Source organism: Ictalurus punctatus, chromosome 17 (genome assembly GCF_001660625.3).
Source record: "Ictalurus punctatus breed USDA103 chromosome 17, Coco_2.0, whole genome shotgun sequence".
Taxonomy (NCBI): Eukaryota; Metazoa; Chordata; class Actinopteri; order Siluriformes; family Ictaluridae; genus Ictalurus; species Ictalurus punctatus.
Window position 1 is genome coordinate 920,357 of NC_030432.2, and position 26,359 is coordinate 946,715.

General features: G+C 38.5%; 2 protein-coding genes across 2 annotated transcripts; both read left to right on the forward strand.

Moving 5' to 3' along the window:
* The first annotated feature begins 424 nt into the window (after nt 1-424).
* On the forward strand, nt 425-14,983 carry LOC124629104 (nucleolar and coiled-body phosphoprotein 1). Its single transcript, XM_047161477.2, has 19 exons — nt 425-500; nt 3,161-3,276; nt 3,767-3,880; nt 4,407-4,466; nt 5,163-5,235; nt 6,542-6,627; nt 8,219-8,302; nt 8,480-8,602; nt 8,677-8,784; nt 8,865-8,936; nt 9,181-9,216; nt 10,567-10,636; nt 11,622-11,722; nt 11,997-12,116; nt 12,193-12,300; nt 12,377-12,490; nt 12,995-13,102; nt 13,532-13,597; nt 13,847-14,983. The coding sequence occupies exons 1-19, from the start codon at nt 479-481 to the stop codon at nt 14,090-14,092; spliced, it is 1,827 nt and encodes a 608-aa protein (XP_047017433.1). The 5' UTR covers nt 425-478; the 3' UTR covers nt 14,093-14,983.
* A 2,593-nt stretch (nt 14,984-17,576) lies between these two features.
* LOC108278360 (putative uncharacterized protein DDB_G0292636) lies at nt 17,577-23,705 on the forward strand. The gene is made up of 4 exons (XM_017491696.3): nt 17,577-17,735; nt 19,289-19,371; nt 20,878-21,060; nt 23,580-23,705. Exons 1-3 carry the CDS (start codon nt 17,714-17,716, stop codon nt 21,058-21,060), a joined length of 288 nt encoding a protein of 95 aa, XP_017347185.1. The 5' UTR covers nt 17,577-17,713; the 3' UTR covers nt 23,580-23,705.
* The last annotated feature ends 2,654 nt before the right edge of the window (nt 23,706-26,359 follow it).

Below are 26,359 nucleotides of genomic sequence, written 5' to 3' on the forward strand. Positions count from 1 at the left end.
CTGTTCCTCCAGCGTGAAACAGCTGCTCGGACAAAATTCACGTTTAAATCACGAACAAACAAGCAAATAAACAATGTGAAATATAAGCAGGTAAAATGATTAAAGAATAATACGTTTAAAACAATGTCATTCGTACGTAGGTGAAACGTAGCAAGCAAGAAGGTTGAAAAAAAAAAGAAATAAATGCACAACTTTTCTTCTTCTTTTTTTCTGATTTCTTGGGTTGTTAAAGGACTTTAAATCATTTTAGCTAATTTAAAATATTTTTATGTTTTAAAGCAAACTTTTGCACTGAACTGTAGCTAAAATTAGTTGCAGGTACATTTGATAGAGTTTCTGAAAGTGTAATGTGTCTTTAAATAGGTGTGAAGCTCCGCCCAGTTGCTGGAGTCAGAAATCAGGTATTTTTCCTCTCGGTGTGTTTATTTTAGACACTTTGGATCCGGGAGAAGGGAGAAGGAGAGAGCCGAGAGAGCTGATGGAGTCGGAGCAGCTTCCAGGTAACAGCCACCTACACCTTCACGTCTACACCTTCACGTCTACACCCTCGCATCTACACCCTCGCATCTACACCCTCGCATCTACACCCTCGCATCTACACCCTCGCGTTTACACCTTCACATCTACACCCTCGCATCTACACCCTCGCATCTACACCCTCACGTTTACACCTTCACATCTACACCCTCGCATCTACACCCTCGCGTTTACACCTTCAGGTCTACACCCTCACGTCTACATCCTCAAATCTGCACCTTTGCGTCTACACCTTCACATGTACACCCTCACATCTACACCTTCACGTCTACACCCTCGCGTCTGCACCCTCACATCTACACCCTCGCGTCTACATCCTCAAATCTGCACCTTTGCGTCTACACCTTCACATGTACACCCTCACATCTACACCTTCACGTCTACACCCTCGCGTCTGCACCCTCACATCTACACCCTCGCGTCTACATCCTCAAATCTGCACCTTCGCGTCTACACCTTCACATGTACACCCTCACATCTACACCTTCACGTCTACACCCTCGCGTCTGCACCCTCACATCTACACCCTCGCGTCTACATCCTCAAATCTGCACCTTCGCGTCTACACCTTCACATGTACACCCTCATGTCTACACCCTCGCATCTACACCCTCGCGTCTACACCTTCGCGTCTACACCCTCGCGTCTACACCCTCACGTCTACACCTTCACATCTATACCCTCACATCTACACCCTCATGTCTACACCCTTGTGTCTACACCCTCACGTCTTGTAAAATGGTAAAGAAAATTAATTGAACTAAATTCAACTAAATAATGATGCAAATTTAGAAAATACTGATTAAAATTCTGGTTTAAAAAAAATCACTAAAAAAAGCACTTATTTTTCTTTGTTCTTTCTGTGTCTATAAACCCGTAGAAATTCTTCTACATTATATTTTTTTTCAATTTTAGAAACTATAATATAAGGAACTAGTAAATAAAATAGTGAAAATCTTTTATATCAGTGGCCATAGAATAGTATAACAGTGGATTTTGTTCTTTAAGATTTTAAAACGATAAAAACATTACCTAAATAATTAAATAATTAAACTGTATTTCCTAAAAATATAGATTTAAATTATGCTTCAAATCGTCAAATTTAGTTTGCACTTTTTGAGGCCTGTCTTTAAACCCTTTTATATATTTTTAAAACATTTTACAAACTATAATTATACTACAAAAAAAAGTGGAGGGGCTATGACTGTATCATTTCATAATTTAACATTTGAACAGGATGATCGGTGTAAATTGTTATTATTTTGTATTCTGGGAAACATGTAAATATCTTATGTAGCATCTGAAGGGCAGTACTAAATGAACAAAATAAGATCATTAAACAAAATAATGACAATTTACAACCATCATCCTGTTCAAAAGTTTACACCCCCCTGGCTCTTAATGTATCGTGTTGCCTTCTTGCGCATCAGTGAACGTTTGCACCTTTTGTAATAGTGTACACGTGTACGAGTCCCTCAGTCGTCCTCGGTGTGAAAAGCTGGATCTCAGCATCATATAGTTACTGATGGAAAGGAGTCAAATATGCAGAAGATGCTGGAAAAGTAAAGAATGTGCAGGACCTGGAGGATTTTTCTGAATAACAGTGGGTAGTTTAACTGCTCAGGACAAACAAGGGACTCATGAAGAACTCTCACAAAACATAAACACAGTCGCTGATCATCCAGGTAACGACACACGGTATTAATAATCAAGGGTGTGTAAACTTTTGAACTGGTTCATTTGTGTACTTTCAGTTATTAATGCGTCTTGTGGACTCTACAGTATGTAAACATCTGTTGTGTGAAATAGCTCATTCAGGGCGGGTACTAAATAAAATTTTTTTTAAATAGAATTTTAATGATTCCGCTTATTTTTTTCCAGATTATTAACATTATACAGATTCTGCAAGGGGCGTACAAATTTATGAGCACAACTCTATGTAATATTATTATATTTTATATGATTTTTTTTGTGTTTTATTACATAGGATAGTTTATTGTTGACCGACCATTGCAACAAAATAAATAAATAAATAAATAAATAATAAATGAATAAATTAATGAATGAAGGAATTAATAATAATAATAATAATCCATTTTTCAGCAAAGCAGAATTATATTTGTTTGTGGCGGTCAGATGTTCTCCATGCGAATTCATCGTTTTTTTTCTTTTTCCGTGTTTTGTGTAGCTGTAACATCTCATCGTGGTTCAATCCTGTTTTCTAATCATCAGCTAACACCTTGTGTAAATATTGATCTCACTGGCTGTACACTGATAATATACACGTCATGTTGCACATTATCGTAATATTATTGTTGTAATGTTCTGGTAAGTCACTGTTTTAAATAAAATTAAGTGCTCTGCACATTCATTTCAAGAAACTACTAATTGTTTCTTTTTGCATTTATATCCCTGTTTCATATTTCTATTAGTTTTTTTTATGCACTAATTTCAATTTCACTCATAAACAGAACGCCACTTACAGAAAACATCGCAGCCTTACCCGTGGAATTAAATACGATAATTAAAGAATCAACATTCACAGTGTGTTTAACTCATTCTCTCATGATTCGAAATAAAACTGTCTATTAATCAGCAGGATGTAATGTTCCAATATTTGTAGCTGCATGGTCTCTGCACGATGAGGAAGCGGAGGTGGGCGGGGCCTCACCGCCATTCATGGGTGTGTCTGAAGACCTGGGAGGTGGTCCTTTAATCCCCGTGACACAACATAGAAAGGTTTGCTTTATAATTTATTCATCTCTGATTTAGTTTCTAGTTCTTATATATGTTACATAAAATCATATTTTATTTATAAACATGTTTCTCAGTTTATTTATGACTTGTTTATTTATTTATTTATTTAAGCTAACTTTAGTTCCATTTAATGGATATATATATATATATATATATATATATATATATATATATATATATATATATATATAGAGAGAGAGAGAGAGAGAGAGAGAGAGAGAGAGAGAGAGAGAGAGAGAGCATTAATTATATTTCAATTATCAAAGTGCATAATTAGCATCTTTAATCATTAAAAAATAGAAATAATTATGAAACTAAACAAGCTAATTTCAGGCAAATACAACATTTCAAACTTGTAACTTGGAAATGTACAGTAAAACTTACGTAGTTTAGGATTAGACACGCAGTTGTTGTTGTAGACGCAATTACTTGCTCGCGCATGTGTCAAATGACGGACACTTTCGTGTCCTAGGATGATCCGTGGTCATGTGACAGCTCTGCGTCCTCCTCTGAAGACAGCGACGATGATGATTCGAGGTGGAGGAAGAAAAAAAAGAAGAAGAAACTTAGGAAAAAGAAGAGCAAGGTGATTGAGTCGAGTCTCTCCTTATATATTCATATTCTGTCCCGTTTCCAGCAGTTGCTGTTTATTATTTATTAGAAACATTTGTCCTTTTTTTTTTATCCATTTAGAGTTACAGTTAACGGATAACTATCATAAGCAGGGGAAAAACGTTACCGAGAAACCGCAAAAACTCCTCTGTCCTGAAGAGGTTGGAAAACGTAAAGTTCCAGCTGTACTGTTACAAAGCGCTGACACTGGAGACTCCTTCCATAAACTTTAAATAAACATGTCTATGTCTCAATGATTACACGCTGTTTATCAGTGGAACGTCCGCTGTTCAAGTCGAGCTGCTACTATAGAAACGATAACGTATTAGAACGAGCGCATTAATATAAATCTGCTGTCAGAAACCAAACCGACCAATCAGAATCCAGAACTCGACAGCGCTGTGATGTACTGTAATAGGGACGATCCGATGTTATGTTAATGTGTTCGGCTCATTATTTTATATATAGTAACATCATGTCTTCTCCGGGACTTTCCACAGAGATCGAGTTCGTCATCATCGTCTTCCTCCAGTTCCTCGTCGGACAGTGACAGCAGTGAGGTGAGCGAATATAACGAACGGGAAAAACAACAGTAACTCGATAAAACATTTCACTTTGGATTGGTGACACTTTTTCAAATGAATCCTACCTTGAATTGTGATTACAAGCGGACACTTTGGTCACGTGATACTCAGTGTATCACGTGACTACAACTAGCAATACACCTGATTCGCTAGTGTGCTGTTAGATTCTTCGCCACGCTAACGATTAGTTTATTCTAAAACACTCACAGGTTATTAGCCTTTTTAAAATGCTAGCAACATGATAACAATAACCATCCCAGCAGAGATCAGCTAGCATGATGTGTTAGCTGAAGTCCATGATCTCTTGCTTCAACTAAAATGCTCATGGCTAGCAAAGAATTAAAGCTAGCTTCTACTTTACCTTACACGCATGCTGTTATAATATATTGTTTTTTTTGTTGTTGTTGTTTTTTTTTTTTAATAATTATTGCAAATCAACTTCTCTAAAGGTGTGGCTTTAATGTAGCTAATATGGCTAACAACATATAAAATCTACTGAGAACTAGTTAGCATGAGGTATTTTGGTGCTATTTTGTTGGTCCAGGCTAGCTCATGCTCATGATTAGCTTCTGTAATGTTGCTCTACTTAAAAGTTTTCGAGGTGTTAGGTTTCAGTTAACGATACTTTGATTTTCATGGCTACATTTTTGAAACAGACAAATTTCTCCACAGGAAGAGAAGAAGAAGCGGAGGAGGAGGAGGAAAAGGAAACAGAACGCTGTGACGACAGCGATACCTGAGTCAGGTGGGAGAAATCGATCACGCTCGACTGTTTCTGATTGGTCAGAAGGTGTTGATGAGTTTTCTAGAACTCTGATCATAGTGGCAGCAGTAACTCCGCCTACTCGCACCATCCGGTCGTTGATTATTTTTCTGCAGCAGCACGACACAGATTGTTCTATTCCTTACTTACTTACTTACTGTATACTTTTGAAAATGAAATCATTATAATGTCTCACACTAATTTTATTTTTTTCTTCGCGATAGCATGACTCGAGTCTTTTTAATTGCTTTAACTCCTGTGCTGGAGTGAAATTCTCATCAGCGTTATAACACACCCCACCCGTTTATCTTATCTTCAGATACGAACACGCCACCCTGTGTGTACACACACTCCAGGACACACCCTCGCTATAAACGCACTAACTCTCAGCAGAGTGTGTGAAGTGGCGTTCGTGCCCATTACTGTACATATACAACTCCTGTTAGTCGATATACAGTACAGAACAGCACACACACACACACACACACATACACACACACACACACACACACATTGTAGACTGGTACAAATGGACCTCATAGATGCCACAAATGATAAGTGAGTCTTTCATGCACTGTATTTTTCAATTATAGAGGCCAAAGATGGATAGCATTACAACACACACACACACACACACACACACACACACACAAACTACATTTCCACCGATCAACTATACTGTACATTAGAACAAAGCCATTATCTGGACCAGTGAGTGTGTGATGGACTTTCTGCTTAACACAAAAAAATTATATATATATATATATATATATATATATATATATATAAAATTCAAACATAAAAATAAATTCATATTAATGTTATTTGTGTCCATGAGTAATATTAACTAATTGTTTAATATTCATATAATCTAAACGGAACGGCTGTCGTAAACGGATAGAAAGTACGACGGATTGTTCTGTAATAAATATAAATCTGTAAATCTGGTTGATTGCTGTGGTTTAAGAGAAATAAAACACTCACGGATGTGCTGTTAGAGGAAAAGAATCAACTAATAATATTCAGCAGTAACTCCACCCACTTTTGCTAACAATAACTCTGCTTTATCACCACCCTGTCATTGACTAGTTTTTTATAACAGCATGACACACACACACACACACACACACACACACACACACACACATATAGTGTTTTATTCTTTACATAACCGATGGAGTAAATAAAGTTGTTTTTACTGTTATTGCACACTCTGTTTGTGTGTGTGTGTATGTGTGTGTGTGTGTGTGTGTGTGTGTGTGTGTGTGTGTTTCTGTGTGTCCCTCAGGCCTCGTGCTGGAAATTGTGTTAACGCCACTAAAACAGCAAAACGACGAGCGAGAGATGAAGAAAGCAAAAAAAGACAGCACTAGAGTAAGCACAACCACCGTGTGTGTGTGTGTGTGTGTGTGTGTGTGTGTGTGTGTGTGTGTGTGGACAAATATACTATAGTATAAATTTATTGTATATACAAATAATAAATGTAACCTCAAATTGATTATTATTATTACGGGGCCAAGCACCGAAGGTACTTAGGCACCCTATTGTTATTCTACCTTTTCTACTTCTTCTTCTGGGTAGACTGTCTATGGCAGTCCATAGAACCGTCTGGTAAAAAGTTGTGAAATTTTGCACACTAATTGGGGAGGGTCTAAGGAACATTCTGACCAAATTTTGTCCAAGTGCTACCAACATCCTAGCACCACCATTGGGTCAAATTTGGCCCTAATTTGGAAGTATGTTTATAGTCAGAACTTTTGAACAGTATGTCCAAAATTTAAACACTAGGCATCCCTGAATTCCCTGGCTTGGGACGAGTTAAACAAACCACATGTCAATGTCCAGGTTTTTTTTTTAGATTTTGTCAAATCTGTTTTTTTACGACTCCGCCCACACATTTTCTCCAATAATCACCAAATTGTGCTCACGTCATCATCAGAGTAAGCCTCACATAAGTGAGGAACGTAGTGACCCTGTATCTCAGCAACGACCTTGCACACTGACACAAAACTTGAAGGTCTCTTCAGGACCATGACCTGAGGCTATGCAACAAATTTCATGCCAGTGCCACCTAATGGTAAAAAGTTACAATAACGTGCTAAAAATGCTTACACCTAACTGCCATTTTTGCTACTCCACCTCCAAATTTTGTCCAATCTTCACCAAATTTAGTTCATATCATCTTGAGACCTGTCTAAACAAATGCAAGAAACAGAATGTGAGGGTGTATCTCAGCAGTGCATCTACATATTATCATGAAACCATGGACCATGCTCTGAATGTACCCAAGAAGTTTCATGACTGTAGCACCTTGTGGTCAAGAACTGTAACAACTTTCCTTTTATAACTTATATCATTTGAAGAGTTTCTCCTAAAATACACTGGAGTATGCTGAAGTGAACATACACGAACATCTGAAATTCAAGTGTACTTCCTGTTGACCATCTTGGATTTTGTCAAAAACAGGTTTTTTTGCTACTCCTCCTATAAATGATATCCAATGATTCATTGATTCAATGATTCCAATGATATCCAATGAACACATAATTATTAAGTAACTGTAAAATTATTTAAAACAAAATAAAATAGCTAAATATGCTAAAATGCTAAATAGCTAAACTTATGCTATAAGTTTGTATAAACAAATAAATACGAAAAACTGAATGAAGTAGAACAAATATTACACTAAAAACTATAATGAAATAAAACTTTTGTTGTTGTTTATTTTATTTCTTTATTTTTTCAGTATTTGTTGGTCATTTCATTCTTCAGTGAGATGTAATTTTTTTTTTTTTTTTTTAAAGGCATGTAATTATAATTCCATATCTCAATAGTGATGCCGTTTCATTTTATTTTGTTTTTTTGTTTGTTTATTTATTTGTATTATTTTTTGTCTATTTTGCTTACTAGTGTAATTAATGCCAAGAATTCTGGAGCTCACTGTGCCTCTTAATATTTTGGTCAGGAGAAGAAAAAGAAGAAAGACAAGAAGAAGCGGAGGCAAAAGAAAAAGAAGAAGAAGAACAAAAAGAATAAAAAGAAAAAGAAGGTAATAAGCATGAGAATTTGTGTGTGTATATATATATATATATATATATATATATATATATATATATATATATATTACATGCTTGGGGAGTAACAGAATTCATGTACATGTATGCATTATATATATATATATATACACACACATACATCTGATTAATATAATTTCTGTCTTGTTCAGGATTCCAGCTCGTCTTCCTCCTCCGACAGCTCGTCATCCGATAGTGAAGATCAGGACAAGAAGAAGAAGAAGAAGAAGAAGAAGAAGAAGAAGAAAAAGAAGAAGAAGAAGAGAATGAAGAAGGTACAAAGCTGACAGTATTTAAAAGGTTATTTCGTTTGTTTCATTTTTGTTTTAACTGTTTCATGTTTGATCAGGACTCATCGTCTGACAGCTCCAGTGACGATGAAAAGAAGAAGAAGAAGAAGAAGAAGAAAGACAAGAAAAGAAAGAAGAAAAGAAAGGAGATGAAGAAAAAGAAAAAAGTGAGGAGAAAAAAATTTTTTTTTTCTATATTTGGATTTTTTTTTGTCTAATTAAATATATATAAATATTTACTTTTTAGTACTCGAGCTCCAGCTGCAGTTCTTCCTCGAGCGAGAGCGATGACGAGAAACTGAGCCGGAAATTAAAGAAAGTATGAAAGGTTTTTTTCAATTTGTGCAATGTTTTTATTTTGTATTTTTTATATTTTGTGTCCAGAAATCTAACAAACATTTTGTGTTGAATTTAATAGAAATTAATTCATAAACAAACAAATAATATTTAGATAACAGATAATGTTGTTCATTTTTTTCAGTGGATAGCTAGCTAGCTAGCTAAGTTGTGCTATCAGCTAATTGCTAAACATGTTTTAATAATTTTCTGGAATTTGTTACTAGGAGGAACCGTGGGGCGATGACGCTGCGAGAGACGAGGTTTGAGCTTTTAGTATTATTAATATTTTAATTGATTCTTTATTTTTCTTCATAACACTGAAAAGATAACGATTTTTCAGTTAAATGTTTCATTTTTAAATCATTCAAATTGAATGTTTGAAATTTCCCTTTAAAGTACATTCATGGAATGTCTTACGACCAATCAGAGGTGCACTTTGTAGGGCCCGCCTCTCATTCATCCTTTATCCCTTATCACTTTCTCCTCCCTTTTCTTGTTTTCATCCAGGTTTATCTTTGGTTTTTCTCTTTCAACAACCTCACCCTTATTCTGTCACTCATTCCTTCAGGATTGCATATTTGGCTCCACGTATCTTGCTATCCACCCTGAACAGGTCCCCAGTACCCAATCCCTACACCATGATGCTCCCACCACCATGCTTCAGAGTAGAGGATGGTGTTTTCAGGGTACTGGCTTTCTGCCAAATGTAGCACTTTGTCCCAAGGTCAAAGTAGTTCAAATTCTGAGTCTCTTACATGGGATTTCATCTGTTTTTTTTAAATTTCTTCTCATTAATCTTCTACAAAGTCCCATCCGAGCTCCTTCGGAGTTACTAATATAACTGAGGAATGTTAGCTAACTAGCAAGCTAATATGATATGACACTGATATGATACTTCGCTGAGATGAAATGGGCGCTGTATGTTTACAGAGCCTTCTGTCGGCTTGGCAAGGTGTCTGATATATTAGTACGCAATAAAAAGAAAGATTTTGTAAATGTGTTCATAAGCACTTTTCGTGATTTTGGTGTCAAAATTGTAAAACAACATTTTGGCTTGCTCTTCAAAAAATCACCATAGACTCCTGCTTTGATTTTGTAAGCATGAGGCGGCCATTTTTTAGGTCCATTTCAATTCTAGGCTGCTTCACTACAAATGTGGAAAATCTGAGGGGGAGGGGGGGGGGGGGGGGTCAATACTTATGCAAGGCACGCAGGTATAAAAGTTTTAAAGAACAGCTTTAATCCCTCTTTCCGTTTCTTTCTTTTCTTTTTTTTTTTTTTTTTTCAAAACTAAGTTGGGGTTATATAGACACATGCTGTCTATAAAATATCAAATCGAAATCATTTAAAACGGCCGCCGCTTCTCGTTTCTTTGCTAAATGTGTCTAATCATCTGGAATTTAATATCACGGCACTTCTCACAGAAGAGCAATTACTTCAGAGATCAGAGTTTTGTTCCTCAGCTCAGAACATCATCATGTGTAGATGGTGTGAAAGAAGTGAAATACGGGAAGAAATGTGAGACGAAATGTGAAAAGCGAGACAATTTCAGGCAAACTCTCTCTCTCTCTCTCTCTCTCTCTCTCTCTCTCTCTGTCTCTCTCTCTCAGGGGTTATTACGGGGCGAGCTGGAGGGAAGGGCTGAAGCGGCGGCTGATGATTGGACAGCAGCTTCACCAGGTTTGTTTCAGCTTAAACTCACACGCTTGTCCTTTCTGTTTTTTTTCATTGAGCAGTTCATTCTGTTGTATCGCTCTTTTCTTTTCCTCTCAGCTCTTTGCCTGGGGTGTGTTTACTTTTACACACTTTTAGCTGCAAGGCTAACATAGTGTAATGTTAGCATTAGCTTCATTTAACGTCCCTTTCATTCACTCATTCCGTCTGCCATCCCTCTCTTTTATTCTGTTGTTAGTTGGTTTGCTTCTTTCTTTCTTTCTTTCTTTCTTTCTTTCTTTCTTTCTTCATCTCATTCATATTTCATTCCTTGCTGTCTCCATTTCTACTTTCTTTCTTTCTTTCTCCCTTGTATTCTTTCACATTCTTTTTTCCTCACTTGTATTCTATCGTTTCCTGTTTTCTCCTCATACTTTTCTTGCCATTTTTGAATTTTTCTCTCGTTCTTTCTTTCTTTCTGTCTTTCATTATTTCTTTCACAATTATATTCATGTTCTTTTTACATAATTAACATTATTTCTCCCTGTCATATCTTTCCTTCTTTCTTTCTTTCTTTCTTTCTTTCTTTCTTTCTTTCTTTCTTTCTTTCTTTCTTTCTTTCTTTCACATTCTTTTTTTCTCACTTGTATTTGATCATTTTCTGTTTTCTTCTCTTCTACATTCCTTGCAATTTCTTTCTTTCTCTCCTGTATTCTTTCATTCTTTTTTTTCACCATTTCTTGTTTGTATTCTATCTATTTCCTGTTTTCTCCTCTTCTACGCTTCTTTCAATTTCTTACTTTTTCTCTGTTTCTTTCTTTCTTTCTCTCTTTCACCATTATATTCTTTCAGGTTCTCTTTTCCTAATTTATGAACATTATTTCTCCCTCTCGTATCTCTCTTCTTTCTCCTTTCTGGTTTTCAGCTCCTTCTGGAAAAGAGGAGATGAGTAAAATGTAAAATCACACACCTCTAACTACAGCTGATTATACACTCTGATTTTTTCATGCAGCATTCCCTGCGGCCTGCGAGGCTGAGAGGACCGGTGGGATATGTGACGATGGTGAAAGAGGAGAAGAAGAAAAGAAAGGGAAGCTGAAGAAAAAGAAAAAGGTTCTGTTTATTAGCAAGGCCAGTAAAAAAGCATGGGGTGGTGCCACATGTTCTCCACTTGAATTAAAAATGCTAACTGATGCTAATATTCATGAAGGTGTGTCTTGTTGCATTATGTTAGCTTGAAGTTTATATGAAGTAAACATTTTGCATGTTATCATCTCTAGCACGATGCTAATTATTATTTTTTTCCTTCCTTACCATCACCCTACTTTTTTTCTTCGATTTTTTCTTTCTTTTTTTTTTTTTTTCTAACCAAGTATCTTTCCATTAGGATTCTGCTTCATCTTCAGAATCGTCGTCCTCCTGTTCAGACAGTTCCTCCTCAGACAGCGAGGATGACAAGAAAAAGAAGAAGAAGAAAAAGAAGAAGAAGAAGAAGAAGAAGAAGAAGGTGCTCTGTTCATCATAAATGAAACAAATAACCTTAAGGACTGTAAATGACCTCGTGTTTTTCATGTCTTTTTCAGGACTCGAGCTCTTCATCTTGCTCCTCATCCTCTTCGGATAGTGAGGATGACAAGAAGAAAAAGAAGAAGAAGAAGAAAAAGAAGAAGAAGAAGAAGAAGAAGAAGAAGGTGCTCTGTTCATCATAAATTAAACAAATAACTTTAAGGACTGTAAATGACCTCGTGTTCTCTGTGTCGTTTTCAGGACTCGAGCTCTTCATCTTGTTCCTCATCCTCTTCAGATAGTGAGGATGACAAGAAGAAGAAGAAAAAGAAGAAGAAGAAGAAGAAGAAGAAGAAGAAGAAGGGGAAAAAGAAGGTGAAAATAAATCTTGCTTTGTATAAACAAAAATATAGGGCAGACTGCAATACAATGCTAACACTGAGGCATACAGGCACATGATGCTAATGCTAATACGCTGGCTCGAGTGTATGAAATGCTAATGCTAATGAAGGTTGAATTCCACCAACGTATGAAATAATTATGCTAACGTTTGGGTCGCGGAAGGCTAATGCTAACTCGGTTAGGTTTACGCAAGCAAAAATACAGATGATATACGTAAATAAATTAATCATTTAAATACATTAAAATTTAAATAAATGACCATTAAAGTAGATGAATAAATAAATAAAATAAGTTAAATAAATAAAACAACAAAATAATCAAATAGATTGAAGTAGTTGCTCGGACAGACAACACACACGAGTTTCAAATTAGCATAAAAACGTGAGTTTCGTCCCCACACTGCGAGAAAATATCCAAGTCATTCTTTTTATCTGTTTATCCGACATTGTTGTTGTTGTTGTTGTTGTTGTGTTACAGGCCAGCGGCTCTTCATCTTCATCGGACAGCGAGGAGGAACGGAAGAGGATGAAGAAGAAAAAAAGGGGAAAGAAGAAAAAGCGCAAATCCAAGAAGATGAAGAAGAAGGTTCTGGAATTCAGATTTTTTAAATTATTATTATTAAAAATAATTATTTATTTTAATATAATAGATTTTAAGAACTGATTTATTGTTCATGATTTCTTTTTCCATTTTTTTATGATGTTTTTTTTCAGCTACGTCAATATTTTTTGCTCTTCTTGTTGACGCTTTATTTTCGTTACTGGAGCAGGTTTATTTATTTATTTGAAAAAAATATATTTAGTCTGAAGTTGAACAAAATATTAGAATAATACATACAAAGTCTAATCATTTGCTTCAACTTTTCAACTCGTTTCCGACGGCACTTATCGGGTTTTATTTTGAGTACGTTCCCTTCGCCGATGCGTGTTGCCATGGCAACCGAGTCCGACCGTCGACTTGGGTTGGAGATTTTTGGCGCTTATTAAACATGTTGTCATTTCTGTCCTGCGCCAGGGTTCCAGTTCTCCTTCTCCTCACGATGTTGATGAAAATAAAGAAAAGCAGGAAGACTTAAAGAAGGTAAAGAAACAAATTGCACCGAGATTATGCTGATGCTCGTCTAGCTAGCGAAACGTTTTGAGACGAGCGGTTACTAGCGTGTTGCTGACTAGCCTCGCTAGCTAACATTCTATTTATAATTCACAATCCATTTGACAAATTACATTTAAAAAAAAAAGATTCTTTAAAGGTACATTTGATTCAGTTCGCTAAAACGAGTCGATTTACTGAATCGATTCAGAGTGAGTCATTTTGATTCCGACTGCGCAGGTGGAAGTGAAGGGAGAAGATCGGGATGGACGGAGCGACGCAACGGGAGGAGTAGAGGACGGAGAAAGATACGATATGTTCCCAGACGATCCTACACGTGGCGTCTTTACTGAGGGGGCGGAGTCTCAGGGGGAGGGCTCCAGGGGCACCTGGAGGGGCGGAGCTTTAGGCTACAAGTCTCACCTGGACACCGAGAGGAACAGCGACGAGTCACAATATCAGATGTTGAACGAGAATGAATTGTGATTTCTTTTTTTAAAAAAAACATTTTGCTTTTTATAATTCAGAGTAAAAAATCATTCATATGTTCAGTTTATCTCACACTCTAAAGATTCGAGTTTAGATTTGATTCAGGCGATTCACTTGTTTAACTTGTTTCGTTTTCCGGTACACAATCACAGGTTTTGCATTAGGAACGGGTTTCTTTATGTCAGAGATTTCAGATGTGTTTTTTTTTTCTTTTTTTTTTGCTTCATGGAGCATGAAATTCTGACTTTTTTTTTTGCTTAAGTTGACGTTTTAGACGCTAGTTCAGATTTCAGATTTGATCGAATGCGCACAAAGGGATAAAATGACGAATAAGGACAAATTAGATCTGAAAGTTTTGTTGACAGTTTGCTTTTAGCGAATAAAATCGGAAATGTTTGGTAGTCGTAAGGAAGCTATATTTATCGCGGAAATCATTTCATCCCGTTTCTTTGATCAGTCTGGATATTTCTGCAGAAAATGTTTTCATTTCGAATCCCATTTTAATAACTTTTCAGATAATAAAACGGCAAGAGTGATGAAATGAAAACCTGAAAACCGCGACATTACAACCCAGTCTAAAATTTTATCTAGAAGAATCTAGAAACTCTTGCATTGACAGAAATAGAGATTATGAAAAACGATACACTTTGGGGACACTCATTCGCAATAAACAACCACAACAACAAAATAAGCTTTTCATTTGATTCACCTTTGTATTAATCAGCTGGCATAAAGTGAGATTTGTTTTTCTTTTTTTTTTGCTTTTTTTTTTGCTTTTCAGTAAAAAAATGATTTCAGGCTGTTTAGGATTTAATGGCACAGAAATGCATGGACATTAAGTCTTAATTGACTTATTCCAAATAAAAATAAAAAACAATATGAGCTTTATAGTGTGATGATGTTATTGTGTGATGCACTTAAGTTATTACAATTTGCCAAACTATTTGTTTACTATTACATATTACTACACCTTTTTAAAAAAAAATTAATTAAATAATGACGTCATGGTGCTTATGCATTAATAGTTACATTTAAAGTTCTGTGAAATGAGTTACTTCCTGTTCTCACTTACATTACAGCAGCGGTAAGCTGTCGTTCCCTCACCAGTCTCTCTTTATTCTCTCTCTTCAAGTTGATTAGACAAAACAAACCCACAAAGTGTAAACTCCCGCTCTGACTGACATAAAATCGCAGCTTTAAGGTACGTTCACATGCGCAAGTCGCCCGTCGCTGTATTATGAATTCGCCGGAAATCCTTTCTACTACTGGTTGCCGTAGTAACATTTATCAATGGGGGGTGGGGGTGCAACTAGTATTCCATTTTCGACAACGAATCGGTTTCCTTGCCACTAAAATGAAACATTCTGGAGGGACAGCGTTTATACATATAAAATGATGGCCTGAGCGCGTTTTAATCAAAATAATAGCTAGTGAGCACCGGAGGCTACGGATCACGTACTCTCTACTGTCTAAAGTCCCTCCAGATTTGCATAAACGTTTCTCAGCTGGACACGCCCACATCTAGTCGCTCATGTCGCTGGAAGTCACCAGCTCTCGCTGAAAACGAATGGTCTCCGGTCGCTTTGTTGCTGCATGTGTGAACGTACCTTTACTTCTGACTGCCACCAGAGACTCCTTCCGTGAATGTCGAATACGGAAATGTCGCCTTACAAGTGGAAAACTGCACCGTATCAGTGACCGTGCGTCGCTATAGGCGAACTGGGCAGATGAGAGATGAGCGAGAGATGAGAGAGAGAGCATTTCATCTAAACGAACTTTACTTCGTCCTACACAAGACCTGCCCGTCCAGCACTCTTAGAACGGCATCGACCTGATCAGCGCAGTTGTAACTGTGAGGAAAAATGATCCGATCGTGCAAAACGCCACGTTGAACCTCCAAAAAACGTCATCAAACACTCTTGATATGAGTACATAACTCTACACGAATACATGAAGACAAGACGACAAGCTGGACTTCTTTAACCAAGTACTCGATCCGTTCTGTGGAGGAGCGCTTTTCTCTTCTCACAGAGTATGAGAACATTCGGAGTTTTATATGACGTTACATCTACTGTACCAAAGACGAGGTGACGACGACGAAAGTTCATCAGGAGTGCGTATAACTGGGAAGGCCCTGACTCGTGGAGACTGGCTGGATGTTGATGGGCGTGACGTGTTGGTAGAGCTGACTGATTTGAGCAGACGTCTGGCTGCTGGATCTAAACCACCGTATGTGCTTAAGTTCATTTGGGGAAAAGGAGGTTTTTTTTTGTTCAAACGTTATTGTCGCATTAAGACTGCTTCTCGCTGTCCCTGAAACCGTTTCTCAAAGCTAAAACGGATTAGAAATGATCTACGTAGTATAATGACGCAGGGCGGACTTAACGGACTAGCGGCGACTGCATGTGAAGGTGAACTTACAGAGAAAATGAATATCCAGGAGGTTTTTTTTGTAGTTTCCATACAGTATGCTTGTTTAAATCCTGTACATGTACTTTAGATATAACTCATAACGCACAGGTGGAGGAAGTGATTCCTTGCTGAATTTGTGTTCGGACTTTTTTTTTTTCATGGAGTCAGAAACAATGCTTCAACGCCGTTTGAGTTTTCATTTGAGTGTACATTTATCAATAAACAAAATGTCCAGTCTCGCACACGTATCTTAAAGGTTGTGGATGTGAAGTGGAGGGTGGGGTTTGTCTCGATCGTGGTTTGCCTAGAATTGCAGTTAGATACGAGCCGGCCCCGCATACGCTTTGAAAACGTCCGTAATTTCAGAATTTCAGATTGCAGATGATTGCTAATTAACGCTCCTTAACGGTCGAGGTACGGTGCAGTGTCAAAAGCTCTAAAATCTTCTTTTAAACAAAGAATCGATTGGTACGTCAACAAAAACAAGGAGGAGACGCATCATTTGCATACACTGTGACGACAACGTGTGTGTTACACCGGAGATGTGGAGTTTAATCCCGATGTAGTAACTCTTTTTTGGTGCTTTTGTTGTTGTTGGTGTTGTTTTAGCAGCAGGTTAGTTTCAGAGCGTAAACAGTCACGCTGACGGAAGTGGATTTGGGTGGAAGTTTTTGGGTGGAACAGGAAATTCCAGATTTCCAGGTGTATCAGGTTACATAGACAACATGTAACAAGCAGATTTATTCATGTGATAGCTTCTATTCAAGTGTTAAAATGACTGATGAAATAAAATACTCTGAGAAAATGAGCATGGGTCATACAGAAATAATAATAAAATACACTACTACTACTACTACTACTCCTACTACTACTACTACTAATAATAATAATAATAATAATGATGATGATGGAAAATGTGACCGTGTGTGATGACGTCACGTATTTTCCATCCTAATGTCTGAATCACAAATGGCTCCTTGCTGCCTACCTAGGGCACATAAGCCTGCCCCCTTGCACTGATCACGTGAGCCACTTGCAAGCTGTTGAGTGAGAGAGGAGATGACGCTCGAGCGCTTTTTGTCAGTATAAAGTGCACTTGCGGTGATTTGGAACACAGCCTCGGCGTCAGGTGCGGTCTCTCTGTGTGTGTTCTTCACTTCAATTCACTTCGGCACTGCAGGAGCGTCTCTGAGCTCAGGGGGAAGCATGGACTTCGATTTGACTGCAGGTGAAAAACAAAAACAACAACAAAAACAAATCTACATCCTTCGTTAGTTTTATGCGCTTTAGTCTCGCGCACAATATTGATTAGCGCTCGTGACGTGTTTATGGCGACTATAATGAGCAGATTAAAACTCTGATATGATGTCGTGAATCGTTACAAAGTCCGCGAGGTGTAAATGTTTGCATCTCCATTTGGTTCTAAATCGAAATAGTACAAAATTGTACTCATGTAAATGAATCTAAACATAGTTGTTTATTTATTTATTACTCATGAGCTCGTTTATTTCCTTGCTTTTAGGTTTATTTCATTGAATAACATAACTGCTTATTTACTTCTTACCTACTTGTTTATGTACCTACGTATTTACTTAAGTGTTTATTAACTGATTTGTTTAGTTACTTAACCCTTTTATTGCATGGTGTTGCCAAATGGCGACAGTTCATTTATCTCCAAGTTTAACAAAATTATTATTTTCCCAATGTAGGAAAAGGGGGGCTTTAAATTTGACAACTAAAATAAAATGCCATGTCAGATTAACAGGAAGTGCTGTTTCCACTTCCTTTTCTGCCATCATATCATATCATATCACATCACATCACATGACATGACATGGTGAGGTCATCCTCAGGGAGATCTTAAAATGTGATTAATTTGTCAATATTTAAGCAAACCATCTTAAAGGAAACCATTGAAGCACTTGTCTGAGATAAGTTAACATTTTGGGGGGGGGTTTTGGGTCATTTAAAGAAGTTGATATATTTTGTTTAATGGTAAAATGTAATTGTTGCCAAATGGCAACAACATGCGATAATGGTGTATGTGTGGTATATGTGCATTCATGAAGTGAAACAGGCCTACATAGCAAACAAGACACCCGGCTTCTCTGATGGTGTATTTACAATTTTCCCCACATTCAAAGTACGAAAAACTTTATTTTAAAAATGTTATGTGTCAAGAGAAAGGATTAAAAAGATACTCAAATTTTTGTACGGATTTTGAGTGAGTAAATCCATCCACGTACGTTTTACAACTGTCATTCCTTTCTAGAAGATATAACTTTTACACGTTTACTAGGTGGCAAAAAAAAACCCTCTGCTTTCCACCACTGCACACTGTTACCATATGGCAACGATTTACCAACTACCACCCAATAAAATGTTTCAAGTGTTATAAATCTATAATCTGTTGATTGTAAATGTAATCATTCATGCAGTAGAGTGTTAAATACTTCATTTATGTAGTTACTTGCTTGTTTACTTATTTATTTATTGTTTTTTTTTTTTTTTTTTTTTTTTACTTGTTTGGGGTACTTTTTTGTTTAATGAAGGTCTTAGCATACATTATTTTTGTTACTATTGTTACATTGTTTTTGTTGCTTATGACATAACATGCCAAACCAAATACGCTAAATGATTGTAAATTAAATTAATTTATTTGCTTTACTTTGTCCTGAGGGCATACACTTTTGCACATGATTGTATGTATGTGTATATATGTATATACATTTTTGACCCAGTTGTAAGTTAACACACACTGACTTTCTCTCTGACCCTCAGCTGTGGATAAGGACGAAGTAAAGAAGAGTGAGGCGAAAGAGGTCGAGGGAATTTTTGGATTTGGGAAGAAGGATAAAGACAAGGTGAGACCGACTGTTTCTTAAAGTTTTGTATAATGTGCTGTAAAAATAATATTAATGTTCATAAGCTACCAAACCTTGGTGTTTTAGTTTTAAATATAGTAAAGATTAAATGAAATAAAATCACTAAATTTAATAAAGTATTCAAACACCAGTTGTACAGACTGATCTGAGAACACTCCTGGAAGGTGTGGCCTAATATTCTAATGTGCATGACTGATTGACAGCCCTCAGTCCGAGACTCGTAACCAGTGATGCTGCACAAGCTGTGAGAATTAGCATTGTTTAAATCCCCAGTCTTGCATCCTTAGCTTACACATGCTAGGATATTTTCAGTTGCAAGGTTTGCCAGTGATGCCCCGACTGCGGTGAGGAAGTCCAAGCCCAAAACACGAGTCCTTAATGGGAGTGAGCAATAGCCAGTTTCCAGTCTGACTGTAAGTTGCCTTTACTAGGCAGTTCTTGTCCAGGCGTGTGTCTTTGTTTCCCTGCTGCTTTCCACACCTGCCTCACCAAAGAAAGCCTGCTACACCCAGGTATGCCATCTGCACATAGGTATGCCTGCCTCACTGAGGTATGCCTGCCTCACTGAGGTATGCCTGCCTCACGGAGGTATGCCTGCCTCACTGAGGTATGCCTGCCTCACCGAGGTATGCCTGCCTCACCATGGAATGCCTGCTACACCTAGGTATGCCAGCCACATAGGTATGGCTGTCTCATGATGGGATGCCTGTCTCATGATGGGATGCCTGCCTCACAAAGATATGCCTGCCTCTCTGAGGTATTTCCTGCCACACCCAGGTATTTCCTGCCACACCAGGGTGTGCCTGTCTCACCCAGGTATTTCTTGCCTCACAGGTTATGCCTGCCTTACCAAGGTATGCCTAGAACACCAGGTTATGCTTGCCTCAACAAGGTATGCCTTCCTCACCAGGGGGGTATGCCTTCCTCACCAGGGGGGTATGCCTTCCTCACCAGGTGGGTAGGCCTTCCTCACCAGGGGATGCCTACCCCATCGGGGGCATGACTTCCTCACCAGGGGGGTATGCCTACCCTATCAGGGTATGCCTGCTTTACTAAGTATGCCTGTGTCACCAGGATGTGCAGCTCAGCAGCACCTCCACTCTTTACCCTATCTCTCTGTCACGAATCAGCGGTATCTTGTGCGGCCTTTAAAGGCCATTGCTGGCTGGCAAGTCCTACTGGGACATGAGCCACCCTCTACCTTCCTCCCTTTGCAGACAACCTTGCCTTCCTCACCGGCCACTGTCGGGTAGATCTGCCCGTAGCGCACTCATCCAAGCCGACTTCCGACACTAATGTGGCATTATACTTCACTATGCGAAGAGATCTGACTCGAACAGAAAAATGTGCAAATCATGCAAATTAGCACTAGCTGTACTGCGGTACAGCGCGGCTACAACGCATTCCTTTAGAGATGGTAAATAAGATGCTTACATGTTGACATGAACATAACATGTTGATATGTTAAAGTTCTCTGTTTAACAGGACGCGGACAAATGTAAAGACAAGGAGAAAAGCAAAGAGCACAAGAAGCCGAAAGAGCACAAGAAGCCGAAAGAGCACAAGAAGCCGAAAGAGCACAAGAAGCCCAAAGAGCACAAGAAGCCGAAAGAGCACAAGGGGCATGGAGGACACGGTTCCTCATCCTCCTCCAGTGATGATGATTAGGTAAAAAACCTTCAACCTCTGATATCATCATCAATAAGTCTATGATGCATCAATTCCCAAGTGCTAGCATTTGATGAAAGATGTGTGTACTAGCTGCTAGCATAAACACTTTGTTTGAAGTGGAACAAGGAAGAGCTATATTTAGCAGCTAGCTATGCTATAAATGAAGAGATCTGCTAGCTAAGGATTTAATTGCCTATTTGTACAGCATAACATTTAATAAAGTCTGACCGAGCGCACAAAGATGCTAAACACCGGTACCAACAGCATGACAAACCTTTTGCTCACTAACGTTGTTAAACATGGGTCAATTCTTGCTAGCTAGCTGTATTTACCACACAGGGGGGAAAAAATCAGTTACTTTGTGATGGAAACCATTAGATTTTCCCTGTAGGAGTTTAGAGTTTCGTTAGCTTGTACTTATGTTGTGATTTGCTAGTTACTAATATAGCTTGGCTTTACAAATATAGCATAGCTAGCTCGCAAATGGCACAAAATACAGGCTGGAAACTCCTGCACATGACTTTAATGACATGTTTATTATGTGTTATTAAAGTATATTTCACTTGCCATTTCCGATCTGAGTGAAAGTGTTAGCTGTAAACACACAGAGGCTATCGTACATGCTAACTGCATCACTTGTTTACCTCATGGTATTCCAATATGGACTTCAATAAGTATTTCAGTAAGTAAGTTTTATTTGTAAAGCAACTAAATGCTACGAACATAACATTTGTCAGTAATGTAGCATAGCTAGCATAGTAAACGAAAGCTGTAATTAGCACACAGATCTAAACTTAGAATTTAGTCATGCTTTTGAGAGCATTTTAGTGACACATCCTGCACCTCGTTTGTGTTTAGCTTGTATGCTAACTACTACCTGTGTAGGTTGAGGAAAGGGTCTTAGGGAAATTCAGCTAAACAACACCGCCTCAGGTTCTTCCTGATGTAGCCACTGTTAGCATCCGAAATAAAGAAGGAGTTTCATTGCTTTTGTTCATCTTTAATTAGTATTTCATTCTCTTTATCAGATAAAACAGAAAGGAGATGTTTGTAAGGGTCCAAAGCACCAGTGGAGTGTTTGTCGTCTATAATTAGCGCAGGCGTGTCCTGATGTAAAGATAAAGATGTTGTAAAGGTCAGACTGGAATGTGGCGTGATTGAGGAAGGAACGAGTCTAACGTCTGAAATCTGAGCTGAAGACGCTCTGAGCGATTGACGTGGACAGCTTCGTAAAGGAGACGCGCTCGTTTTTGTGTTTTGAAAGTTGAGATGAGTTCCTGCATTGGCGTTGCTGATTTATCAGACATTATACACACTGAACTTTTAAATCTCTGAATTTTTGAACAACCTTCAGTAATAGTGTGAACCTGGCAAACCGTGTCAGTGACCGTAAGCACTACAAATTTGACTACAAATTACTTTTGTAAAAAATGTGATTTTAGCTGTGTGTGTGTGTGCAGGGGGGCGGGGCGGGTGTTCTCAACTCAGCACTGAAATTTAGCCACTAGATGTCAATGTTAGACAGCACTGATGAGTTCTTACCGCTGAGCAGTACTCAGATTTACTAAAACCAAGATGAATACTTATTTTTATTATTATTAGGGGCCAAGCTCTCTTCAGCATCGAAACAAACATGCTTTCTCTGTGTGGCGCATTCTGACAAGTGACGAGCTTCAGTTCGAAAGGTCCTGGGTTCGTTTTCCGTCTGGTGCCAGGTCTTAAAAGTGTCTGTAATCTCGCGTCATTCGGTTCCTTTCTTTTGTTGCTCAGAATTGCAGTAACCTTTCCACCTCTTGGCATGTGAATACATGCCTCTGTTCTGTTCATTTCCTGTTCAATCTTATTCTCAGCTGTGCTTCTGAACCCATCTTTTATTCATTCACGTATACTCTGTTTCTCCTCTTCGTGTTCTTCAGGCTCTGCATTATGCTTGCTACGCCTTTGGGGCTTGACCCCATTAACCGCTGCTTTCAGCTATATTTATTATTATTATTATTATTATTATTATTGTTATTATTGTTATTTATTTAACACATTTAAGAAATACTTTGTCACTGATCTTAAAATGGTTCATTGTTTTATGTTCTATTCCATTATTCCTTGTTATTTTTTATGTAATTCATATTATTATATTATTATTATTATTGAAATTAATTATATATCATTAATGTTACATAATAATAATAATAATAATAATAATAATAATAATAGTGGTTAGCACGTTAACCTTGCACCTCCATGGTTGGGGGTTCAACTCCTGGCTCCGCCCTGTGTGCATGTTCTCCCCGTGCTTCAGGGGTTTCCTCCCCGCTCCAAACACATGCGTTGTAGGCAGATTGGCGTTTCCAAAATTGTCCGTCATATGCGAGTACGTGTGCACGATTGTGCCCTGTGATTGCCCCCCCCCCCCCCCCCCCAATCCAGGATGTCCCCCACCTTGTGCCCTGGGAGAGGCTCCATAAAACATTAATAATAATAAGGATGTCTAATATCTGACCTTATTTTCTGTATTTTAGGAACACAACTGGACTGAAGAAGGAATTTCTTTCTTTCTTTCTTTTCTCCCAATATAATAATTCCTGTTGTGAAGCTGTTTCTAATCGTAATGTTGTAATTAAAAACAATAAATACATCTAAAATAATTATTTTAAAAGTCTCTCTTTACTTTGTATTATTTTTTTTTTTTTTTTTTTTTTTTGCTCCTGCAGTACTACAAAGACAACAGGACTTTTCTAACATTTGTATTAGCGGTGCTGTGTAAAAGTATTTGCACCCTTCTTCCCTCTGTTGATAACTGTGTCAGTGTGCACTTCTCTGTTTGTCCGCATGGTGGAGACATTCTACCTTTTTATACACAGAAGGCAGAGCGACAAAAAAAAAAAAAAAAAAAAGCACACATCCAAAATGTGCACCGAGACTAAATATCGCACATTTAACTCGGTTGGAGGATTATTATTCAAGAACACATCAAACATGTTTTAATTATGTCAATTATTTTGACCTTACTGTTCCGTACTTCAATCAAACGCTCTGTGTTGCAGTGGGATGAATAAAGGCTCGTTGATGATTGTCTCGCGTTGTGCTCTGAAATCCAGAGCTCTCCAATTATTTGTGCGTTTAATTAACCTGAAAGCGGTGATTTTTAAGAGTTTGAGGAATCCGGCTTACAGGACGACGCCTGAGAAGATGGCGCTCGATGAGAGCTAGCATTGACACGATCGGGTCGTTCTCAGGAGTGGGCGCCATTGTGTGCCTGACCGTTTTAAGAAAAAATATTTTAAAATGTTTTCATTTCATCTGAGCCGGCTGAAATACGGTCGTTCACGGAAGTCGTTCACGCTGATGAGACCTACTGGCTCTGACTTCACTGATAAGATACGAGTCTTATGATGTCGAAAGTGTACGGAAGTTTAGTAAGGGATAAGGTAAGGGTGCTGTCTGTCCGGTACGCTCTATACTTTAGCAATAGAACCTTTCTTAAAGGGGACCTATTATGCAAAATTCACATTTACATGGTGTTTGAACATAAATGTGTGTCGACAGTTTGTGTACACAACCAGTCTACAGTGGTAAAAATCCACCCACTCCTTTTTATTTTTATTTTTATTCCCGATAAATAATAAACAGTGTCTCAAAATGAGCCGTTTTCATTTTCACACTAACGTGATGTCACGTTGGAACGAGCCCCGCCCCCAGGGACCACCCTATTAGCATAGCTCCTCCCCTGAGCTGAGTGAGCTGCACACGGTGTGCCATGTTCTCCACGCAGGAGCAGCTACGGCAATGAGAAGAACGTCTCCGCTCCGTAAGTGTTCTGTCGTTGAGTGTAAAAATGAACGCGAGTCTTCGTCCGGGCCACCGGAGACGCAGTGGAGAGGTTATCATGTGGAAGGAAATGTTCAACAAAAGACCGCGCCATCGCGGTCTCGCCAATTAGTTGGTTTTCCGAAAAAAACGAGCACGAATTACGCACATCGCATCGCAAATTTCGAAAAAAGCCACAAAATGAACCGTTTTTGGCCGCAGCGATCACAGAAAAAAAAAACTCGGCGGCGTTCTGCACGGACTGATTTTCGGACGTGTTCTTTTTTTATGTTGGAAACCTGTGACCAGTGCTATCTGAAGAACTTCTGGAGACCTGAGACGTTCTCTATTCCTGGAGGGTCTGTGAAGATGAAACCCCTTGGGATGACCTGTGTTCTATCGCAGTGTTTGTACAGTGTGGAAACCCCAGCTCTGGGTATCGCGGGGCTCTGTGATGGAGGGTTGTAGGTGCGTGTGGGATTCATGGCTCTTTTTTATTATTTGAATTGTTAGCAGGTAAGTCCCATTATTTTGAGTTTTTCGTTGTGTGTGTGTGTGTGTGTGTGTGTGTGTGTGTGTACGTTTTTGTCCGGTTTCCCGAGCTCTTGGTTTGTGATCGGACTGTTGTGGATAAAAATGACATGAAATAAACACGAGGGAGACTGAGTATGAGTAAAAATGTAATTTTATTGGTAATTCACAGGACGGGTGGGTGCGTAGTCTGGAGGAGAGTAAGAGGGGGAAGAAAATGGGGTGCGTCCTGGGGACATGGGGAAATCAGGGTGGGTGAAGTGAACGGACCACTGAGAGTCGGGCGGACTGGTGGGTGAGAAGAGGGACGGATGGTCGGGGCCCGGATCAGAGAAGACAACATCATCCTCGGATTGGAAGCTAGAGGGGGGTTCTGGTTCTGACTGTGTAGAGGCGTCAACACGCACGTTCGTGGGGCAGATTCTGTACCGAAGAAGAGGGGGGAACCCCGGGTCTCTATTCTTACGGGGGGTGCTGCGAAGATAGTTAAGTAGCATCATGATATCAGCCGTGAGATGCACAAGCTGGTAATGAGTGTCCAGATCCAGGTCCAAATCCAGATCCAGGTCCAGTAACGGAGAGAGAGGGGACTGACGACGGGCACCGGCACCTAGACATACAGAAGTGGAGGTTTAGTCAGAGGTGGATAGAGTGGTGAAACACTTTAAAGATCTTTATGGGTTATTAGTCGAAATAGTCGAAAGAAGTGTACGAGCTGAGGAGTGCTAAAAACACACACACACACACACATGCTCGTACAGTCAAGGGCGGGCAAGTAGACACAACATACGCACACACTCTCTCTTCCTCATACACACACATGAATAACTTTAATAATATCTTATAGTAATAGAGAAACTCTATAAAAAACAGAATAGTAGGATATGCAGGACAGTAGAACTGTAATGATATTAAGAAGTTGGAAGTACAGTAAACCGCTTTTCAAGTAGTATAAATATAT